Here is an 18,738-nt window from a genome sequence, read left to right on the forward strand (position 1 = left end):
AGTATAAAATTTGTCCAATGGATGAAAGGAAATACTTTTTGTTCATATTCTATGATAAACTGGTAGAATCAGATGAATCTTGAAATTTCATTAAAACTTTTCATATTATTTATTCTGAAAGCATTTGCCAATAGTTCATGATATTCCCCACAAAGAAGGTATCCCGCTATTTTCTTGCTAACGTCGTCCTTTCGAAGATATTCATAAAATAATCTGAAAATCTGTCGTAGATTCATTTCCTTTCCACCATTAAAACACAAAACAATGGGATCAATAAATTAACTCGACAATTTTCCGATTCTTAGATACTTTACTAAGTGGGGAAACCATCTAATACATAAGTAATATCACAGACAGGAAGAGCACAGTTTTACTCTTCTTCGCTCGTTCGAACAAACGTTCAGCTTTCGTTAGTCTACTCATGAAGAACCATTTCACGAGCTTCATAATGAAATAGTACATTCCGATACTAGGGCGCATGAAAAATTTTCTGGCGAATATGAGTTTGCAGCACGAGCCGGAGGCGAGTGATGCCATTGATATGAGTCAGAAAAATTTTCTGCGCCCGTGTGTCGAACTTTTTTTTTTTGTCACGAGGGTCGTAGGCTGTGTTTTAGGCAGGTGTGCCGACGGCACGCCGCAGGCACACGCGCCTAAAACGCTGCCTTACGACCAGAGTGACAAAAAATATCTTTCGTTACTCGGTCAAGGCAAAATTTTTGCGTCATATGATTACAACACTTTCCTTCGGCTCTTTTTTAGACCACATGACGAAATGTACTATTTTATACTTTCATTAATTTCTTTTTCATCCCTTTTTTGTCCTAATTGGGGACTCTACTTATTGAAATTTTGTGCAATTTATTTGAATAATTTTTAAGATAAGTAGACATTAAATTATATCCTCTGAACATCTTACATAATCAGTTCCAGGACTAAAAAAATCATTTAGAAATTTGACGAAATTGTTACAAATTGAGCTGGCCCCCTCGGACTGCTACAATGTTTTGAATGAATTCGTCGCGCTTGGTATCAGTAAAAAATCACTTGGTTCTTCATGAGTGTCTGACCGATAACCAAGTAGAATAAGAATTCATACAAACAATAATTCTAATTATGCGTTAATTGTAAATTGTCACATGAGTTTAATCTCCAGCCATTTCATCGGCATATTTACGTCATAACTATTACGAATAATGTAATTACTTGACTGTCACGTACCACATATTTGATACAAGCGTAATACAGTTTATATACAGCATGTCAAAATTCCATTCAAAATCAAAATCTTGAAATTCAATATATTCTAATACTAAAAATATGATCCTGCTTGAGGAAGTGCGTTTTCTTGAGCGGATTTCATCGAAGTTGGGACTCCACAAGAGATATTCGTCGTGATGCGTAGTTAGTTGTACTTATCACGAGCTCTGACTGAAAGAAAAATTGATTCAGGTAAAAAACTTTATAAACAGAGGCATTGACATTGAAGTGTCAATGAGCTGATTATATTTGAAGTAATGTATAATTGCATGTGACCAAAGAAATAGTATATTATGTCATTAGGACCGTAGACGGAGGTTTGCGATGAGTGCTGCTAACTCACACGAATCGTAAACCGACGTCACGGTCCGTATGACATATACTATTTTTTGTCACGAAGGCCCGATGAGGGGAAGGGGGTGGGGGCGCAGAAGCGGGGTCCAGGGGCCGCAGGCCCTGATGGGCGGGGTTGGAAGAAAAAACCACTGAAGAAAAAATAAATGTCAAAATAAAAAAAATTAAAAAAAAAACAAAAGAAAAAAAATCGAATGAAAAATTTGAAAATACCTATCAATGAAACCAAAAAGTAATAATAAATAAACTTCCTAACGGATGCCTAGAAAAACATGGATTTTAAGGAAGAGAGTTGCTTAAAATTACAATAAAAAAGACGAGATTTTGGGGATGAAGAATAATGCTTGAGTTACAGTGAGATGATGCAATAATTTCACAACGGCATAACCTCTACTGTTGTAACCGATTAGTTACTGAGAACGCCGCCAGTGCCGCTGAATCAACTCACTAGGCAAGTTACTAGACGGCTCGCTTACCGCGCATGCCCAACCGACGGCCATATTGCCCATATCGGCTCACTCCATATTGCATTTGTACATAAGTCATGTGGGTTACTCATCTAGTAACTGTATAACTTTACGGGTCGACCCGAAAAGTCTCATTTACTATAGCTGGTACTCAGTAGCAGTACTCTTTACGGTCCCGGCCAGCTCAGGCCAGCTAATCGCCGTTTCCTCCCTCTAAACACAGCCCCCGTAAGTGCCACTTATCGGGCCTCAGTGACGAAAAATATCTAAAGCCCTCTCGAGTGCGAAATATTCTCAATATACAGAAAAACCACCGCTTGACGATATTCACCAACATTACTCAGTAGCAAAATTGTTAAATAGTTGAGAATTTAAAAATTTCCATCATTTGGGTGATTAACCAGGAAATTAAAGTAGCATGAATAAACTCCAGTTTAGTTATTGAGTGTAACAAGGAAAAGTTGATTCAAAAAGCTTAAAAAAAAATATTCATCATTGATAATTGTTTCTATGAATTTTAACTTTAATGAGTGAAAGAAATTGATCTACCAAATTCTTTTTTCAATTTTTTTTTTCAACAGTATATTCTCGTTTGACTAGGGTGTTTCGACATACTACACCATTGCAGGTACCCAGAAACATGAATTATTGATGATTGATTTTAAAAGTTTGATACTAACGATAATTTTCATATTAGACATAGAATTTTCATTTTTTTTAAACTTAACGAGATTTTTTCTAGAGTTCAGTCCGGTTCCCAAGTTCGAACATTAATTTCCTCATAATATTCTGTGTTATTTTCATACTTCTAAATTAATTATTATCAATAACATTAGACTGCGGATTAAGCGCAAACTCAACCAGTTTGTTTCTCTTTACATTAACTTTCGTTTAGAATGTACTTCAGATTTTAATCTTAAACATTCAAATTATGTTGATGCTAATTTAATGAATTTACCAAAAATGGCCGAAAAAACTCTTTTATAGAATATTAAATTTCCGCAAGTAATACCACGAGAGCTTCAAAATTATCGAGCAATTCCCGATAGGTTCGTTGCAAACTTGACGACTTCGTTTGTGTGCAGGGAACCTTGAGGGAATTACTCGATTAATTTTGAAGCTCGAGTAGTATTCGGGGGGGAATTTTCCCATCTAAATGTCGGCCAAAAGAATTGCACTATAAGACAAAATCCATCTGACAGTTCCAACCAGGGGTTCACTCTACTACGGAATCTTTTGTTCTCCACAAATATAGTCAACATGAAAAATTACCAGTTGAATTATCAAAAATTATCAGCTGAATACCGTGTTGACTATATGAAATAACAGTCGAATAGTGCAATTCTATTGGCTGACATTTGGATGAAGAAAATTCCCGACATAATACGTCTCTCGTAATTCTCCTAACGTTCATTGTGGAGATAGTTGCATGATTAATCTCCTAAATCATAAGTACACAAATTCATATTCTTTAATTTGATAGTTGTCTAGACAACTAGTAGTTCCAGAACGAAATATCGAGAGAACATTATTGTAGAATATTATTTTCTATACTTACTTTCCATCCAGAGGATACCAGCGAAAAGTCCCACCATGAACAAGAAGCTCATGGTGCATACAAGCACCGTGAGCTGATGTCTGGCGCACCATGACTTCTTATATACTGCCATAGGTCTTCCTAACCCATTAACGACAGTGAAATGGGTGCTACTGGCCACTGATATACTATCCAGTGTTTTTGGAGAGGTTATACGAGGGGGATGCATTGTTGCGAGTGTTGCCAAGTTTGCTGCTGTCAGCAGCAGAGTACCTGATGCAGCACTCTGTAAATTCAATAAACGTTAGAATAAACACTAAAAATATTTTATAAGAAGCCATATAGAAATATCCCTGCAAATAATTCCTTAAGATGCAATACTATAGGTTGAACCGACCAGTTCACAGTCAACGCAATGGAAGGGAATTTTTGTTATTTTTAGAAACTAGCATAATGTTCCAAAACTTGAAAAGATTCTATGAAACGTTCAAGTTATTGCTACATCTTATTCGTTTGGTCCCTGGACTATTCATCGTATTTGGAATGGTTTTTCAAGTTCATTCCTTAGATGGACGCCACAGGGAAAAAAAGTATATTCGAATGGGATATAGTTTGTACCTGGATCAGATATACACGCATAATTCTGGTATCTTCTCCTATTCAGTATGTTATTCTTGAGGTACAGGATCTAACAACATTCGCGTATGTGATCTATTTAGCGGTATTCTTTGTGAAAGAATACGGCGCATATCACGAACCCGTTTTTCGATTGGAAAAATATTGACGGAGATATTTATCATTGAATACTGAATACCAGACATTGAGTGCAGCGACAAGTGTCGGGCTGCTTTGTTCTTACCGCCAACTTCATTCTTTACTTTTTCGAAGATCGAAAACAATCGCATATTTAAAAAAAATATGAAATTCTGACCTCTTTCTTTTTTCATTAGCAAAAAAATTTGGAGACTACCTGGAAGATTTTCGTCAGCTTCTCCGAGAAGTTTCTCCTCAGAAGAGTTAAGAAGAAAAGCCTAAAAGGATCCTGTTCAGTCTCCAAAAGGAAATAGCAGGAAGGATATTCTCGAGGTTTCTCATCAGAGTTTTCCCAAGAAACTTTGAAAGATGCTTCTAAGGGTACGGGTTTTTTTTTCTCCAGAATACTCTGAAAGTTGCCCGGCAAATATCCTGGGAAATATTGTGGAAACTTTCCTGAGGAATATTCTGGAAAATTTCTTGGGGAATACTTTGCGAAATTTCTTGGGGAATATCCTGGGAAATTTCTCTCAAAATAATTTGGAAAATATTTTGCACAATATCCTGGGTAACTTCCTGAGGAATATCCAGGAACATATCCTAGTTAATTCACCTAGAAAATTTCTGCTGAAACTTCCTGGAAAATATGCTGAAAAATATCCTGGGAAATTTCCTAGGCGAATATCCCGGGAAATATGCTGAAGAATATCCTGGGAAATTTCCTGGGCTATATCCTGGAAAATAACTTCCTGGAGAAAATCCTGATGAATATCCTAGAATATTCGTCAGATGCTTCACCAGGACGATTCGCCCCAGATAATTGTGAATGATGCCTGAAAAGTGTGAACTTTAATTTCTCCAAAGGATTTCCCCTGGAAACTTTGAAGATGCATGGAATGATTCTCTGCAGCGGTCCTCTCTCTGGACCTCCCGCAAAATTCATAATGCGCAGTGACTGAACTGTAATCTTCCGATTAGCGGCAAGGATAGTGGGGAATCTCAGAAAAATAAAGAAAACATGATTTCTTGTTTTTTTAACATGCAATTGTTTTCAATCTGCGAAAAAGTCAAGAATGAAGTGAGCGGCACAAATGAGGCACCGTGACACTTGTTACTGTAGTCAATGTCTAGTATTCAGTATTCAATCGTGTATATGTGAGTCACGAATACGAATGAGTATACGAATACTTATTCGGCCAAAAAACCGCTCCCAAACTTTCCTCTTATTTCTTCACGAAGGATACCGCTGTAGCTATAGCTTACATGCGTGAATTTTGTTACCCCCTGTATATTATTCTTGATTGGAGCACAAAATATACCTGAATCCGATATATTTTATACTCGATCCAGCATTATGCATACATTTGATTCCGGTATAAAATAGATACTTTTTGGTATATTTTTTTATTTCCGGGTGAATAATATTTATTCATCCGTGGTTCTGAAACTAAAATTGAATTTACAAAAACTCAATCATTATCTAATACTTATGAAATTTCATTTTTCAAATTATTGATCATTTTGATATATATTATCAATTACGATATACATGTGTGCTTGCGGTTGATGTGGAACTCCGGGACGGTGAATTAGGATGTAAATGATGTTGTGCCCAATTGCTACCATTGTCACTATCCTTTTCACTACGCCCAACGAGTGATGGTCTCGGTATATGCCAGGAACCTTTGGGCTCACCAACTGCCATCATTGTTGCACCGTATCCTGGCTCGGTCTACAAAAACAATAAAAAGAAAATATGAGATTAATATAGCGTATAATCATGGCTTCCATTGCGAAAAGGATCGAGATATGAATGTCACTTGGTGGCCTGTCTACAACTTCGGGACTTAGATAAGGGTAGCCGTGTACCCTCGTTCAAACAATTCACATCGAATCGTAGTAGTCTAACGACTGTCTAATTACATATTTTTTTCACGAAGTAGTCAAGAAGAAAACTATAGTTTCTTAACGTCGTTTTGCATCTATATTTAGTTCCTATGAAGCTTTCATTTCGTGTGAGGTTTGCACTTTTTCCTTATCTCTGTCTCAAAAATTCATGGAGTGTCGATTTGACAGAATATAAAGGAAAGAAAGTGGAAATTGGGTAGTGGATGGTCAGAATATGCAGGTCAAAAAGGGAAAGTCAGAATATAAGGGTAAAAAAATCAAGAGACCTACACTGAGGCTCAGAAAATGAGGTTTAGGATATAAAGGTCACAAAGTGAGGGTCAGAAAGTAAGGGTTATCCAATGAAGGTTAGAATATAAAGGTACATCAAGCAGGTGGCCGAGCCTATCTGTCAGAAGGCATGTGGCAGTTACTTTATGTTATTTGTCTTCTTCATTTCTTATTTCGACCAATTTCTTTGCGAGTACGCTTCCAAATGGATCCCTAAAAATTAAATTTTTTAATTGAAAAGTTGTAATTTCTATTGAACTTTATAATTTTATTCAATACATATTGTAAAGATATTATAGTATTGAAAATATTTAGCCCAGTAAACTAGTAACTATGAGATAATGGTCCATACGCTGTGACAGTTTTAGGTCCATTGAATTTTTTGATTGGACTTTATATTTTTGTCGTCCCTGAACATGAATATATTAACCATTTTTGCGAGGTGTGGTTAGTTTTGTTTATTTATAACACTTTAAACAGTGAGTTGGGCAAAAATGCAATTATGTTTATGGTTAAAATAATCCGAGGTAGAGTTGATTGTCCCACTTTACTGGGTCAGTTACAGTTACGTATTCCACCGAATTCACTTAGATCGCGAGCCCTGATCTACCTTCCCTTCCCGGATAACAATCTATACACGTCCTCACCCATTTACCAGGCCAGTGTCGGTCTAAATTTATTAACTGATAAACATCCGGAAGTGGATCTAATGTGCGATTCATTTCACTCTATCAAATCCAAATCAATTGATCTTGTCAAATCCTTGGTTTAAATTTATCACACAAACGCTCTCCGCATCTACGATAAATTCTAATCTTGTGTGGCACTTGTGGTTCTTCTCAAGATACTATCTTTAAATATTTGTATACCATTATTTTGTATATTACTTTTTGGGACCTATAATTGGCTAAGGCTGTTGGTCCTATGTACACAAATAAATAAATAAATAAATAAATTTCAAACAAAATTGTTCCTCGTCTAAAAATAGATATATTTTACTTATTATTTTTATTTCTATCTCTCATAGTTATCGAGTTATCACCTTTGAAAGCAGGTCGCGGATTGTCATATTGTCAATCGGCATATTCTCAATTTGTCAAATTGTGAAGTGATGCATCTTCTAGATCATTTTCTGATGAATAATTTTCATTATGAACTCTTTTCTCTTCTCCGATTATTTACGGCAATATTTGAATGAAAAGACGGCGAGTATACTGTTTAAAACTTCGCTAATATCACCGAATGTTCGATATACCCTTTTAGGTCCATTGAAACCTAATCATTGAACTTTATGCTTTTGGGGTCTCGGAACACGAATATGTTAACCGTTTTTTCGACCACGATAACTTGGATTTCATATCACGTTGGATGGCAATTGAGGTTCATTTCCCTCACTTCCATCAAATTATATTGTTTACTGTCGAAGTTAGAAAAAAAAGTTATAAGAGAATAATTATGTATTTTTTAGTAAGGTGCGTTCTTGATTTTAATTATTTTTATTATTTTTATTATTTTTGTTTATTCCCAACCGTTTTCATTGTAACCTAAGCGGAGTGCACGACGGCTCACACGGACGTGACTCCGCTCTCCACCGACCTTCTCTCAGAGGTGATAACTCGATAACTATAAGACATTAGAATAGAAATAATAAGACAAAATATATGTATTTTTAAACGAGAAACATTTTTTGTTTGAAACGTTTTTATGTAACTGAGACCGTTTCCACGAAATCGCGTTATAAACAATTAAATTGTTATAGATCAACAAAACTAACCACACCTCGCAAAGACGGTTAAATATTCGTGTTTAGGAACCCCAACAACATGAGGTCCAATAATAAACACATTGAAGAAGGGAATTTATATAGCGTTCCACATCTTTGTGACGTCATAGGAAATGATTGGATGGGATTTGGATCAGGTAGGAGGGGAACTGGCATTATTCTCAATATGAATAACCCAGAAAATTTTTACTGAAAAAAATAAATAGTCCAGACCGGGATTTGAACCCGGGACCTTCCGATTATGCATCGGGTGCTCTCCCAACTGAGCTATCCGGCTACTAGCCATATCTCCGTTTCGAAGTTCTGGTACCTATTGAGCTCCGGCGTCCTTCTTACGGCATTCATTTTTACATTAAAGAAGGGAATTTATATAGCGTTCCACATCTTTGTGACGTCATAGGAAATGATTGGATGGGATTTGGATCAGGTAGGAGGGGAACTGGCATTATTCTCAATATGAATAACCCAGAAAATTTTTACTGAAAAAAATAAATAGTCCAGACCGGGATTTGAACCCGGGACCTTCCGATTATGCATCGGGTGCTCTCCCAACTGAGCTATCCGGCTACTAGCCATATCTCCGTTTCGAATTTCTGGTACCTATTGAGCTCCGTCGTCCTTCTTACGGCATTCATTTTTACATTAAAGAAGGGAATTTATATAGCGTTCCACATTTTTGTGACGTCATAGGAAAATCAATGGACCTAAAAGTGTATACTGGACCTGACACAGCATATGGACTATAGACAATTATATGTGATGCAGTAAATCAATGATAAAAGTAAAAATATTTTTCAAATGGTTAAATTCTGCTTATTTACCTTGTGTAATCAACCTGTGAAAATGAATACTCACATAACGATATATCATGGTTTAAAACAAAAAAAAATTCTCAAACAAATTGTCATATTTCAAAACATACTGATTCACACCGTTTCATACTAGTTAGTGACTAATATTTGAGAGATTTACTACAACCTAGAGCGATGCTTATACGATTTGTATGTTGCCATGTTTCTTGCATATTTTCCGACATCCGACCCTTATAACATCTAATCGTGTACATTTCTAACTATTAAGATGATTGACCACGAAATCGTCTGACTCTTAAACCGAGTGACCCGTCGAAAATTTCAATTCTTAAAAAAATCTAATCGTCGACACGTTTGACCTTCCAAAATTGAGAAGTTCCGGTTTTATCCAACGATACACGATCTCGCTTTTAAGAAATATTTCTATATGAACATCAATGGTGGAAAAACAATGTCATTTTATTAGAAAAATGTTTTTTAGGAGTTTTTTAGGACTCCGTGATACTAATTCTCAAAAAAACAAAAAAAATGGTAAAAAAATCTCTAAGAACGGGTTTTGTTCCGTTCATAAAAAGTGGTGAAATCGACAGAAAGCTTCTGCTAAGTACTGACAGGGGAAGTTGGAACTCAGAAATGCCAATAACGAAATTGAAGAGAAGATGAAAATTATGAAAATAACGATTTCCTTGCACGTGCGTGTAATCACAGCGTTTACATGTCACTGTTTGAATGGTAAACGCGGCGATAACATGCGGCGCCACCATCGCTGAGACGTACTATACTAAAATGTCAACGGCGAGTGTAATCACGCCAAATACACTCCAGTGAGCAAAAATCACCGGAATATACATCTCAATCGTCATAGGATCGTCTGAGGATTACGATCCATGGGGAGACGATGAAAACGATAATCTTATGTTTGAATCTGTGTTTATGGAGGGCGATGGATGTGGAGAAATGAATTGTGATGATGATGAAATTGATGAAGAATTAATTGAGGACGATTAAACACCAAATCAAAGACGAGTAATATTGAAGACTGAATAATATTGCTTATGTAGAGTCACTATACTCATAAGAGTTCAGTAAACATGATGTGTATGTTTTTCCATTGATTCCAATTATCATAAAAAACTAAGACACGAGATCCTTAAAATTTTAATATTATAATGTTAAATAATATTTAAGGGAATGGATTTACCAAAGCTAAAACTATGTCAACAGTTATGTGGTGTTATATATATATAACGTGTTATGACACAAAGTGAAGTTATAAGGCTACTAGAATGTCATGGAAAATGGTATTTATATTTTATTATCAGTGAGAAACTAAACAACTCATTTTGAATATGACCATAAAGAGGAGAACAATAATGTTATTTCTGAAGAACATTCTGAAAGAAGTTTTTTTTCATAATATGGAGAATAGTAAAAGAAAGGCACGATACTTATTAAGAACGTTTGGAGATGACTTTGAGATTATTTTAAAATAAAATTCATCTTTGTGAAAAAATATCCCCTCTGTAACAAAATTAAACGGAATCCCTGCAAACCTTTCCCTTCATAAATTTAAATTTTCTTTTTCTCATCGAATAAATCTGAATGTCCAGTAAAAATTTGGCCAAGTTTTTCCAACGAATATCGATCGACAAAAATGATAGAAAATGAAAATGTAAGAAAATATCCGAATAGAGTATTTCCTAATTCACTAGAATGATACAAATATGTCATTTTTTATCTCTCATACAAATTTTTTTTTATTCTGTGAAGTTATTTTACATAGGGTTTTACATTTGACATAAAATCATTCCCAGAAATTGGATATGTTAAATCTTAGATAATTCTGAGGCTCTGCCAGCTCCAAGTACTCAGCAATTACTTTTGGAGTCATACGAATATCTTCAGAACTCATCCTGCTTCTTGAACATCTCCCTTTAGCATACTTGAGCATGAAATAATCGTGGTGATTATTAGCTGGACGAAGAATCGTGTATTCTTTTGTCTTTAAATACCAATCATCACTGATGATGAATCTACGGGGATAATTCCATTTAGTACGTGGAATTTCCAAGATCAACTGGTGTCCATTGTCAGTAACATCTTGATTCTCAAGTCTCCACAATTCCTTTCTCCTCAAACATCCTGAGGCACCAACCATAAAGCAGATCTAAAAAACAGATAACCACAAGAATTGAAAATGAATGATGATTTTTAGAACTTTTTGAACTTGAAATAATTTATGCAGCATGGAATTTGTGCAATTCATATATTTTTATGTACTTTTAACATAATTCTTGGCCTACCAGAGAAATAGCCTTGAACTAAAAAAATTATAAAAGTGGACATTGCCAAGAAAAGTATATAAGATGATAATTACCTTGACTGCTAGATAGTCATTGTCAGGAGCACGTTCGACAAATGCATTAAATTGTTCCCGTGTCAACAGAGACATTATCAAAATCTGTCAATAATACAATTAATGTGATGACAATAGCTCCAAGATTCACGAGCAATGGGTATTGGTACGCATACCTACAATCACGCACTTGCAAGCAAAAATAGTATACGCTGCTCGGCCGGTAACTCAACAAATTACACTCTCGCGCGCTTCGCGCGCTCGAGTGTAATCGCTGAGTTACCGCCCTTGCAACGTAATATACTAAATCAAGTCGATAAAAATTGCGAGACAATCTACTTGACACGCGATTCCAGTGGTGACGAATGACGCCAAGTGGGTTGACTCGGAAGTTGTATCGACTTGATTTTTTTATTTTCATTATTTTCAGCTTCTATTCGAGAAAAATGAAGATAAGAGGCACAATTAAATTATTTAGATCGGCATATTCCATTCATTTTCGCACGAAAAAATGTAATAAAAATTGCAATGGATAGCGTGCAGCAACATGGTATAATAAAAGTATAACTCAAAATGCACTGCAGTTTGAAATTTGTACAGAAAAAAGTAAAAACGATTTGGGTGGTCGTAGAGGGGGAAGTAGGTTGACGTATATAACACGCAGTCGTGCACCCGTTCTTGGCTATATGACGTAACTGCATCCTTGATTTTGACACCAAAAACAGTTCATTTGATTGAGCTGAAATTTCGTGTAATAGACGTGCTCCCGAACACTACCAATCATAAACAAAAGTTCAGATTTTTACCTATGACTTTAGTCCTTTTTGCTTCTAAGTGGAAGGTTTATTATCGGTCAATGTTTCGATTCTCCAATTTGGCTTGGAAATTACTTAGAATGTCATGAAATGTCGAGATATGATGTTTTTAGAAAACCAGCGCCACCCCGGCCGGGTCGGTTGATGTAACTTTCTTTTTGCCCTTTTTTCTATTAGATGCAATATTTCTTTTTTCAATTCATTTTTCATAATCAGGTTCATTATAAAAAGCAATTCGACTGATAAAAATAATATGTTTCAATCTATTACGTGTTATTTTTGACCCCCGACGACACCCAAAGGAGGGGGTATATGCTTTTGACAAGTCCCTAGGGCACATTTTCATGCGGTTGAATCCACTTTACTTCACGAAAACTGAGTAAAAATAGTTGTGGCTGTACGTGAACGAAAGCTAACACTTTCAGGATTCTACCCGACACACCAATGTTGAGGTTAATGAGTCAAATCTCTCAAAAAATCATAAGTTGTAAATGATTCGTCGAAAATCACTAGGCTGAACGAAATATCACTCGGATAGTAACTGTGAAAAAAATGTGTTGGTTCTGTGAGGCCGGAACGAGAAACTGGCGGGGAACTTCAAACTTGAAAATTGCAAATTAAAAACCCCCGATGAAAAAGTTTTCAATTAAATTGCCTGTTTAAAATCCAAAAATTCAGAAATTCAAAAATGTAAAAATTCAAAAATTCAAAAATTTTCAGTGTTTTTCATATTTCAATAAATGACTCGCTGAGGTATTAATTGCTATGCTCATTGGATAATACGTTAATCATAATTGGCATCCAATTCTTTCTCAAACCTAACTCAGAGAATAAATCTCCAGAATTCAATATTCGTTGATACTCTGGGAAAAGTGCGTGCCAGCACTTATAAATTTTGTCAATTACTCTATTTTCCTTTGACCTAAACAATTTGGACAATTATAATTTTTACTCGATAATTAAATTCATCTGTTGATTATACCATCAACATAATTCCGTGCATATCAGACGCAGACATTCTTGTTTTGGCTTTCTTTTTCATTGATCTGTATTCCTAAAAAATTTCAACATTCCAGTAAGAAACAAACAAAACGTTTTTTTTTGGCACAGTTTTTTCGGAAAAACATTTGTTTTTGATTTTTATGGGGATTTCACTATTTTTTTCAAAATAAGCCCACAATAGTTTTCACATCATGAGAAATTTGTTCATTTCAATTCAAGTCATTTGTTCTTTCACAAGATAGAACATTTTTTCAATTGATAATTGAAGATAAATACACAGTTCTACTCTTGATTCACTGTTTCTATCGACTTACGATCCTTTATTCAAAATTTTAAACTTAGTTTGTTTCTTCCATTCAACTTTTTCTTTGATTCTCTATGGGGAGATTGTATTTTTTGGTAAGATGAACTGATGTACTTTCAGGAACAGTCGAATAAAATGTTCATTTGATAGATATTTTTGTAAAAACACTTGTTTTTTTATTTTGAAGATATTACGAATTTTTTAAAAATAGTTACAAGTGTTTCCTTGTTTCTCATATCTCACCCTAACCTAATTCAGGGCATTGTCCCCACGAAACTATAAAACATTTTCTGTTATCACCTGAACAAAAATACGTATTTTGTTTTAAAATTGAACTATCTACGTATATTTAATAGTTTATCACACAATTTTTGACGAATTACAGGTCTGTCAGACTCCCAACACAAATCAGAACCTCACAAACGATCTTTATCTCCGAGGTCCAGATATAGATAAGAAATTCGAATTTTCGACAAAAGAAAAAAAACATTAAACACTGCATTAATTTTTTGCTTTACGCTAACATGTAGTTTATGAGAAAAAAACGTTTCCCGTGGTTCTCCATAACATCGCATTCCACGTTTAAACGCATTGGTTGCAACTTTAGTTGGACCGGCGCTGCCAACGTTGTAACTTGATTCTGATACTTTATAATGTGAATCGCGAGAATAAGAATGTCAGCCCGGTGCTATGCGCGTATCTTTTTTACCGTTAATCGAAAAAAATGACAATAGTTACACCGTTGAAAAACTCATAGGCGTTTTATATAATGTAACTGAGGACACTTTTCTGATTTGTCGTCCCGTTTTTATTACACAGAGTGTTAATCATGTAGAGGTAGTGCAGGCGAAAGTTCTGTCGTGTATAAATATGCGGTACGCTCGGCCTCATATTTTGTACAGTCGGAGTCAAAACTTTTCTTGGCCGATACGCTACCGCGTATCTCGATTCAGTTCACACGTGACCGTCATGGAGAGGAGTTAATTTACATTTGACGTATGCTTGAGTATTTATTAAAGTGTATAGTCAATTTGAAAAAAAGGTAGTTAATTTTTTTTAATTTCAATTGTGGATTACAAAATCGACAACAAATTTTACCCAAAAAATTCAATCATTAAATTTTTCAATAAAAAACAAAAATAAGTTATTCTCTATTTGGTAGCAAAACAAAATATTCATATAGATAAACAAATGTATTGATGGAAATTTGGTTAATTATAAATTAGTTAACTAAAATGCAAATTGGAATGTTCGGAAGAATAGAAATTTAAAAATGCTTAAATTTCTTACTTATTATTTTGCTTTTATCGTCCGTAGCTCCGAGAAATTGGAGCTGCATGTGGGCACACGTTCTCAGAATTGACTCTATCGCAACTACAAGCGCGACTCTATCGAGAGCCCACTGTATGCCTATCACAGGGACCGGGAATTGCTACGGAATGGATCCATTTGAAAGCTAACTTCCAATGGAGTTGGTGGAAATGAATAAAGAAGAAAAAGACCAATAACGCATAAAATAACGGTCGCATGCTATCTGTCGGATAGACTCGAACCTCTGCTTTTTTTTGTAAAAATTTATTCAAAATTTCCTACAATTTCATACACATGCGGACATACAGAGATATTTTTTAAAAACATCATATCTCAACGTTTCATAATATTCTAAGTAATTTCCAAGCAAAATTAGAGAAGCGAAAAATCGATCGATTACAAAGCTTCCACTCGGAACCAAAAAAAAATTTAGAACTCAAAACAAAAATTTGGAATGTAGATTCAAGGAAGGAGTAAAGTCAGCGGACACAGATGGAATTATAAAAATTTGGTGTTCCCCCGGACTTTCCTGTTCCTTCAATCTGAGTTCTGACTTTTAATTTTTGCTTCCGAATAAAAGCTTTGTAATTGTTAAAATTCACGTTTTGGAATTTTCGTTTTGGATTAACCCATTATGAGTCAGACAGTTCTAAACTGCAATTTTTAGACCGTGTCCGTAGGTATTTTTATTAGTGTGTCGAGTGGCCATCCAATTTTGTTCATGTTGTAGTCCACATTTATACGATAAAAGCATCAATCACGAAAAGGTCTCGTGGTAAACTCTCAAATCAATCGAGACGTTTCTACAAAGATTAATAAATGTTTGAGTACTTCAGAATGGTTTGGAATATGCTAGAAAGAATAATCAAGGTTGAAAAAATGGAGAGCTAAAAAAATGGATCGTCGGTTTTCTCGACGATTGCCGACTTCACCAGAAGATTCTGTACAATTTTCTAGAACTTCCAATAATTTTCATCGAGAACGCATAATCCTAAACCATTTTATCAATCATTCTCAAATTGTCTAGAAGTTTATGTACCGATCTGAACAGGTACATTCCCATTCGTCAGGCAATTTTTATATAATTTTACGGTAAAATTAAGGTAACATTGCGATAAAACTCCCCTCGCATAAAACTGCTGTATCGCCCTGGAATTTTTTTATCAGGAGATGCGGTAGCGTCTCTCGCCAAGTACACGTCCATAATAGAATAGGGCGCACGCGAGAATCGACCACACTCCTATACAGCTAGAGTAGGTCACCTAAAATTCAATAATTAATTACAGCCTAGATAATGCTTTTAGGACACTAATTTTTTTTCTGAACATAATTTAACCTCCTCTCCAATATTAGAGAAGAAAAATAGTTTACGCAAATTTGGATTTTTTTTAAATAGTCGGCCCCAAAGTTTGTCCATCTCATATCTCACGAAAGTTTTGTGGACATGGCAGCGGAAGTAGTGCGCGTACGGACGCAAGTCCGTGTGCTCCGACAAGCGTACGTCCGTCGGCTACGCTACGGCTGCGGACACCGTAAAGGTGTGGTGTCTCACAGATAGGACGCGAATTGCAGATTAGCGGCGCTACTATCGCTCGAAAATATATATATATATATTGTAATGATATTACTTTGATAATTTTAAATTTATCCGTTATTCGAAAATCCGGTGAATGTAAGAAAATATAGCTGACGAGAAAATCAATAATAGGATATGGCTAAATTGAAGAATAAGCGAGATTATAAAAGTGAAGATAAATGATTTCAAGAGAAAATTAATATCATTAATACTGATGGATTAATGGGAAGGTGGTTATAATTAATAACAATAGTTTTATATCAATAAATGAATGAAGGTATCTTTATTTAATGTACTCGACAACGGTCAATGCACGAATGGTAACGATAGATATATAATGTAATAGATATGCCGCAACGGCGCTGTGGTGACTCCGTCGACCACACAGTACGGTCGGTAAGAAGGGGACCGGCTTAGGACGCCAATTTCAACAAATACCGAAGTCCCGGATTTTATCAATCATGTATAGCAATGTAAAGACAATTATAATTCGGAGAATGTTCACTAATGTTGGAAAAATAACCGAGATCACGAATTTTATAGATATATTTTGAAAATAATATTGAAGCTGAATTCAACGTTTTTGAGGATAACAAATAGAATAGAAAAATATCCGATGAAAATTGGAAATTTAATTAAATAAACACCAGTTATCGGAATCATTATGATTTACTTTAATTCGTCAATAGACATATTTCATTATACAAGAAAAAAGAAACGCGATCAATAATTCAATTTCATGTCTTCGTCAATGGCTATCAATTTGTTCAATCGTAAATTTTCGTTCGCAAGTTACTTTATCGATATTTAAAGTTATATAAAACGAGGTAGAGCGATATAAATGAATTCATTAACCCTAGTTTGGTCACCATATGAGAACTTGCGACTTTGGTCACTTCCGCAGGGAATCGCCGCCGTGTTATTTAGGCCCGAGCGTTGCCGAATTCACCCTATACTGCCCGGGCGCGTTTAGCGAGACTTCGGCAACGTCACGTAACGGGCAATTTCATTTAACATGGGACAAAATTGCCCGTCTGTTAGAAATAATTTTTTTTTCTTCAGGAATTGTGGATATAAATAATTTTAAAAAATATTATAATTTTTTAGACACTTGAATTGACGCATTCCAATTTTTTAGGATTTTTCCGCTCAGCCAGTCAATGGTAAGAAAAAAAAATCGACCTTCTGCGGCGTTTCCCTCCTATGGTGACCAAACTAGGGTTAAATACTCAATTTAATATAAACGAATGAACTGCAGTTCACACACACATACTTGAATTAATATAAATAGAAGAGATACAAATTATATAAAAAAATATATATCATGACGTTAGGCAAGCTCGCTTATTCACTAGTTAGATATTACGGAACGAGAGGCTACTTCAGAGTTCAATCGCTTCATTCGATTTCGTGATACCCAAATTTATTCCCACTTATCTATTTTCTCCCCACCTCCTTAATACTCATCGATACTTTCATTTTCTACATTTCGTCATATCGGTAAACTCTCGTTTACCACAATATTCGCGCGGTACGACGGCCGCCGGGGGAAGGGGGCTTTCATGCTCACTTGCGATAATTTTTATTTTGGCGATTTGTTAGCAAAATTAATTATCAGTTTTAACAAAATTACTAAAATTTATTATATAATAAAATGAATGGATAAAAAATGATATTGGAGAACGCCAGCATAGATACAAATTATAGAATGGAATGAATAAAGTTTTGGCCATTCAAATGTTTATGTAAGACTTAATAGTTCCGGCTATTTGCTCATGAAAAATGATGGAAGGGGGTTTGATTCAGTCGTGACACGATGAAACGCAACAAATCAATGATATTGCACATGTTTAATATTGAATTCTGTCGATAATGAGTGTTTCAGGAGAAGAATCGAGAGATTTTTGTTTGGTTGTGAATTTATCCAAATAGAACGAAATTCGTCTAACATCACGTATGAAAAAAAAAACAATCCTAGCGCATTCACTAGGGAAATCTATGAGAAATTCTATTGGTTTTTTTGCCGATTTCCATGGAAAATTCGACAGCTTCCCAGGTAGAAATTGCGACTTGAATTTGGCTAGCTGCTAAGTTGCGATGTTAGTCACAATCCAACAGCTAGGTAGCCAAGTTAGCCTGACACTACGCGTATCGGTTACGCTGGATAGCGCTGTGGATGGGTTGCGCGGCAACCTTTCAGTGGATGGTTCGGTATGTTTATCGGTATTAT

General features: G+C 35.3%; 2 protein-coding genes and 2 non-coding genes across 5 annotated transcripts in view; 1 reads left to right on the plus strand and 3 right to left on the minus strand.

The window, feature by feature from the left end:
• Nucleotides 1-18,738, plus strand: part of LOC107042746 (nuclear migration protein nudC) — a 318,222-nt gene that overhangs the window by 78,991 nt on the left and 220,493 nt on the right. The gene's annotated exons all lie outside the window — the stretch shown is intronic.
• The window catches only part of LOC107042747, a 53,253-nt gene continuing 34,676 nt past the window's right edge, over nt 162-18,738 (minus strand). The window contains exons 2-4 of the mRNA XM_015263927.1: nt 5,921-6,103; nt 3,640-3,904; nt 162-1,431 (exon numbers count right to left, since the gene is read on the minus strand). Coding sequence (XP_015119413.1) covers nt 1,406-1,431; nt 3,640-3,904; nt 5,921-6,103 — 474 coding nt within the window. The 3' untranslated portion in view covers nt 162-1,405. The remainder of the gene's footprint in view (nt 1,432-3,639; nt 3,905-5,920; nt 6,104-18,738) is intronic.
• On the minus strand, nt 8,536-8,609 carry Trnam-cau. Its single transcript has one exon. It is a non-coding gene; the product is annotated as a tRNA-Met (tRNA).
• Trnam-cau lies at nt 8,826-8,899 on the minus strand. Its single transcript has one exon. It is a non-coding gene; the product is annotated as a tRNA-Met (tRNA).

This window comes from Diachasma alloeum, unplaced genomic scaffold, assembly GCF_001412515.2.
Source record: "Diachasma alloeum isolate Michigan unplaced genomic scaffold, Dall2.0 Dall_scaffold_00514, whole genome shotgun sequence".
Lineage (NCBI taxonomy): Eukaryota > Metazoa > Arthropoda > Insecta > Hymenoptera > Braconidae > Diachasma > Diachasma alloeum.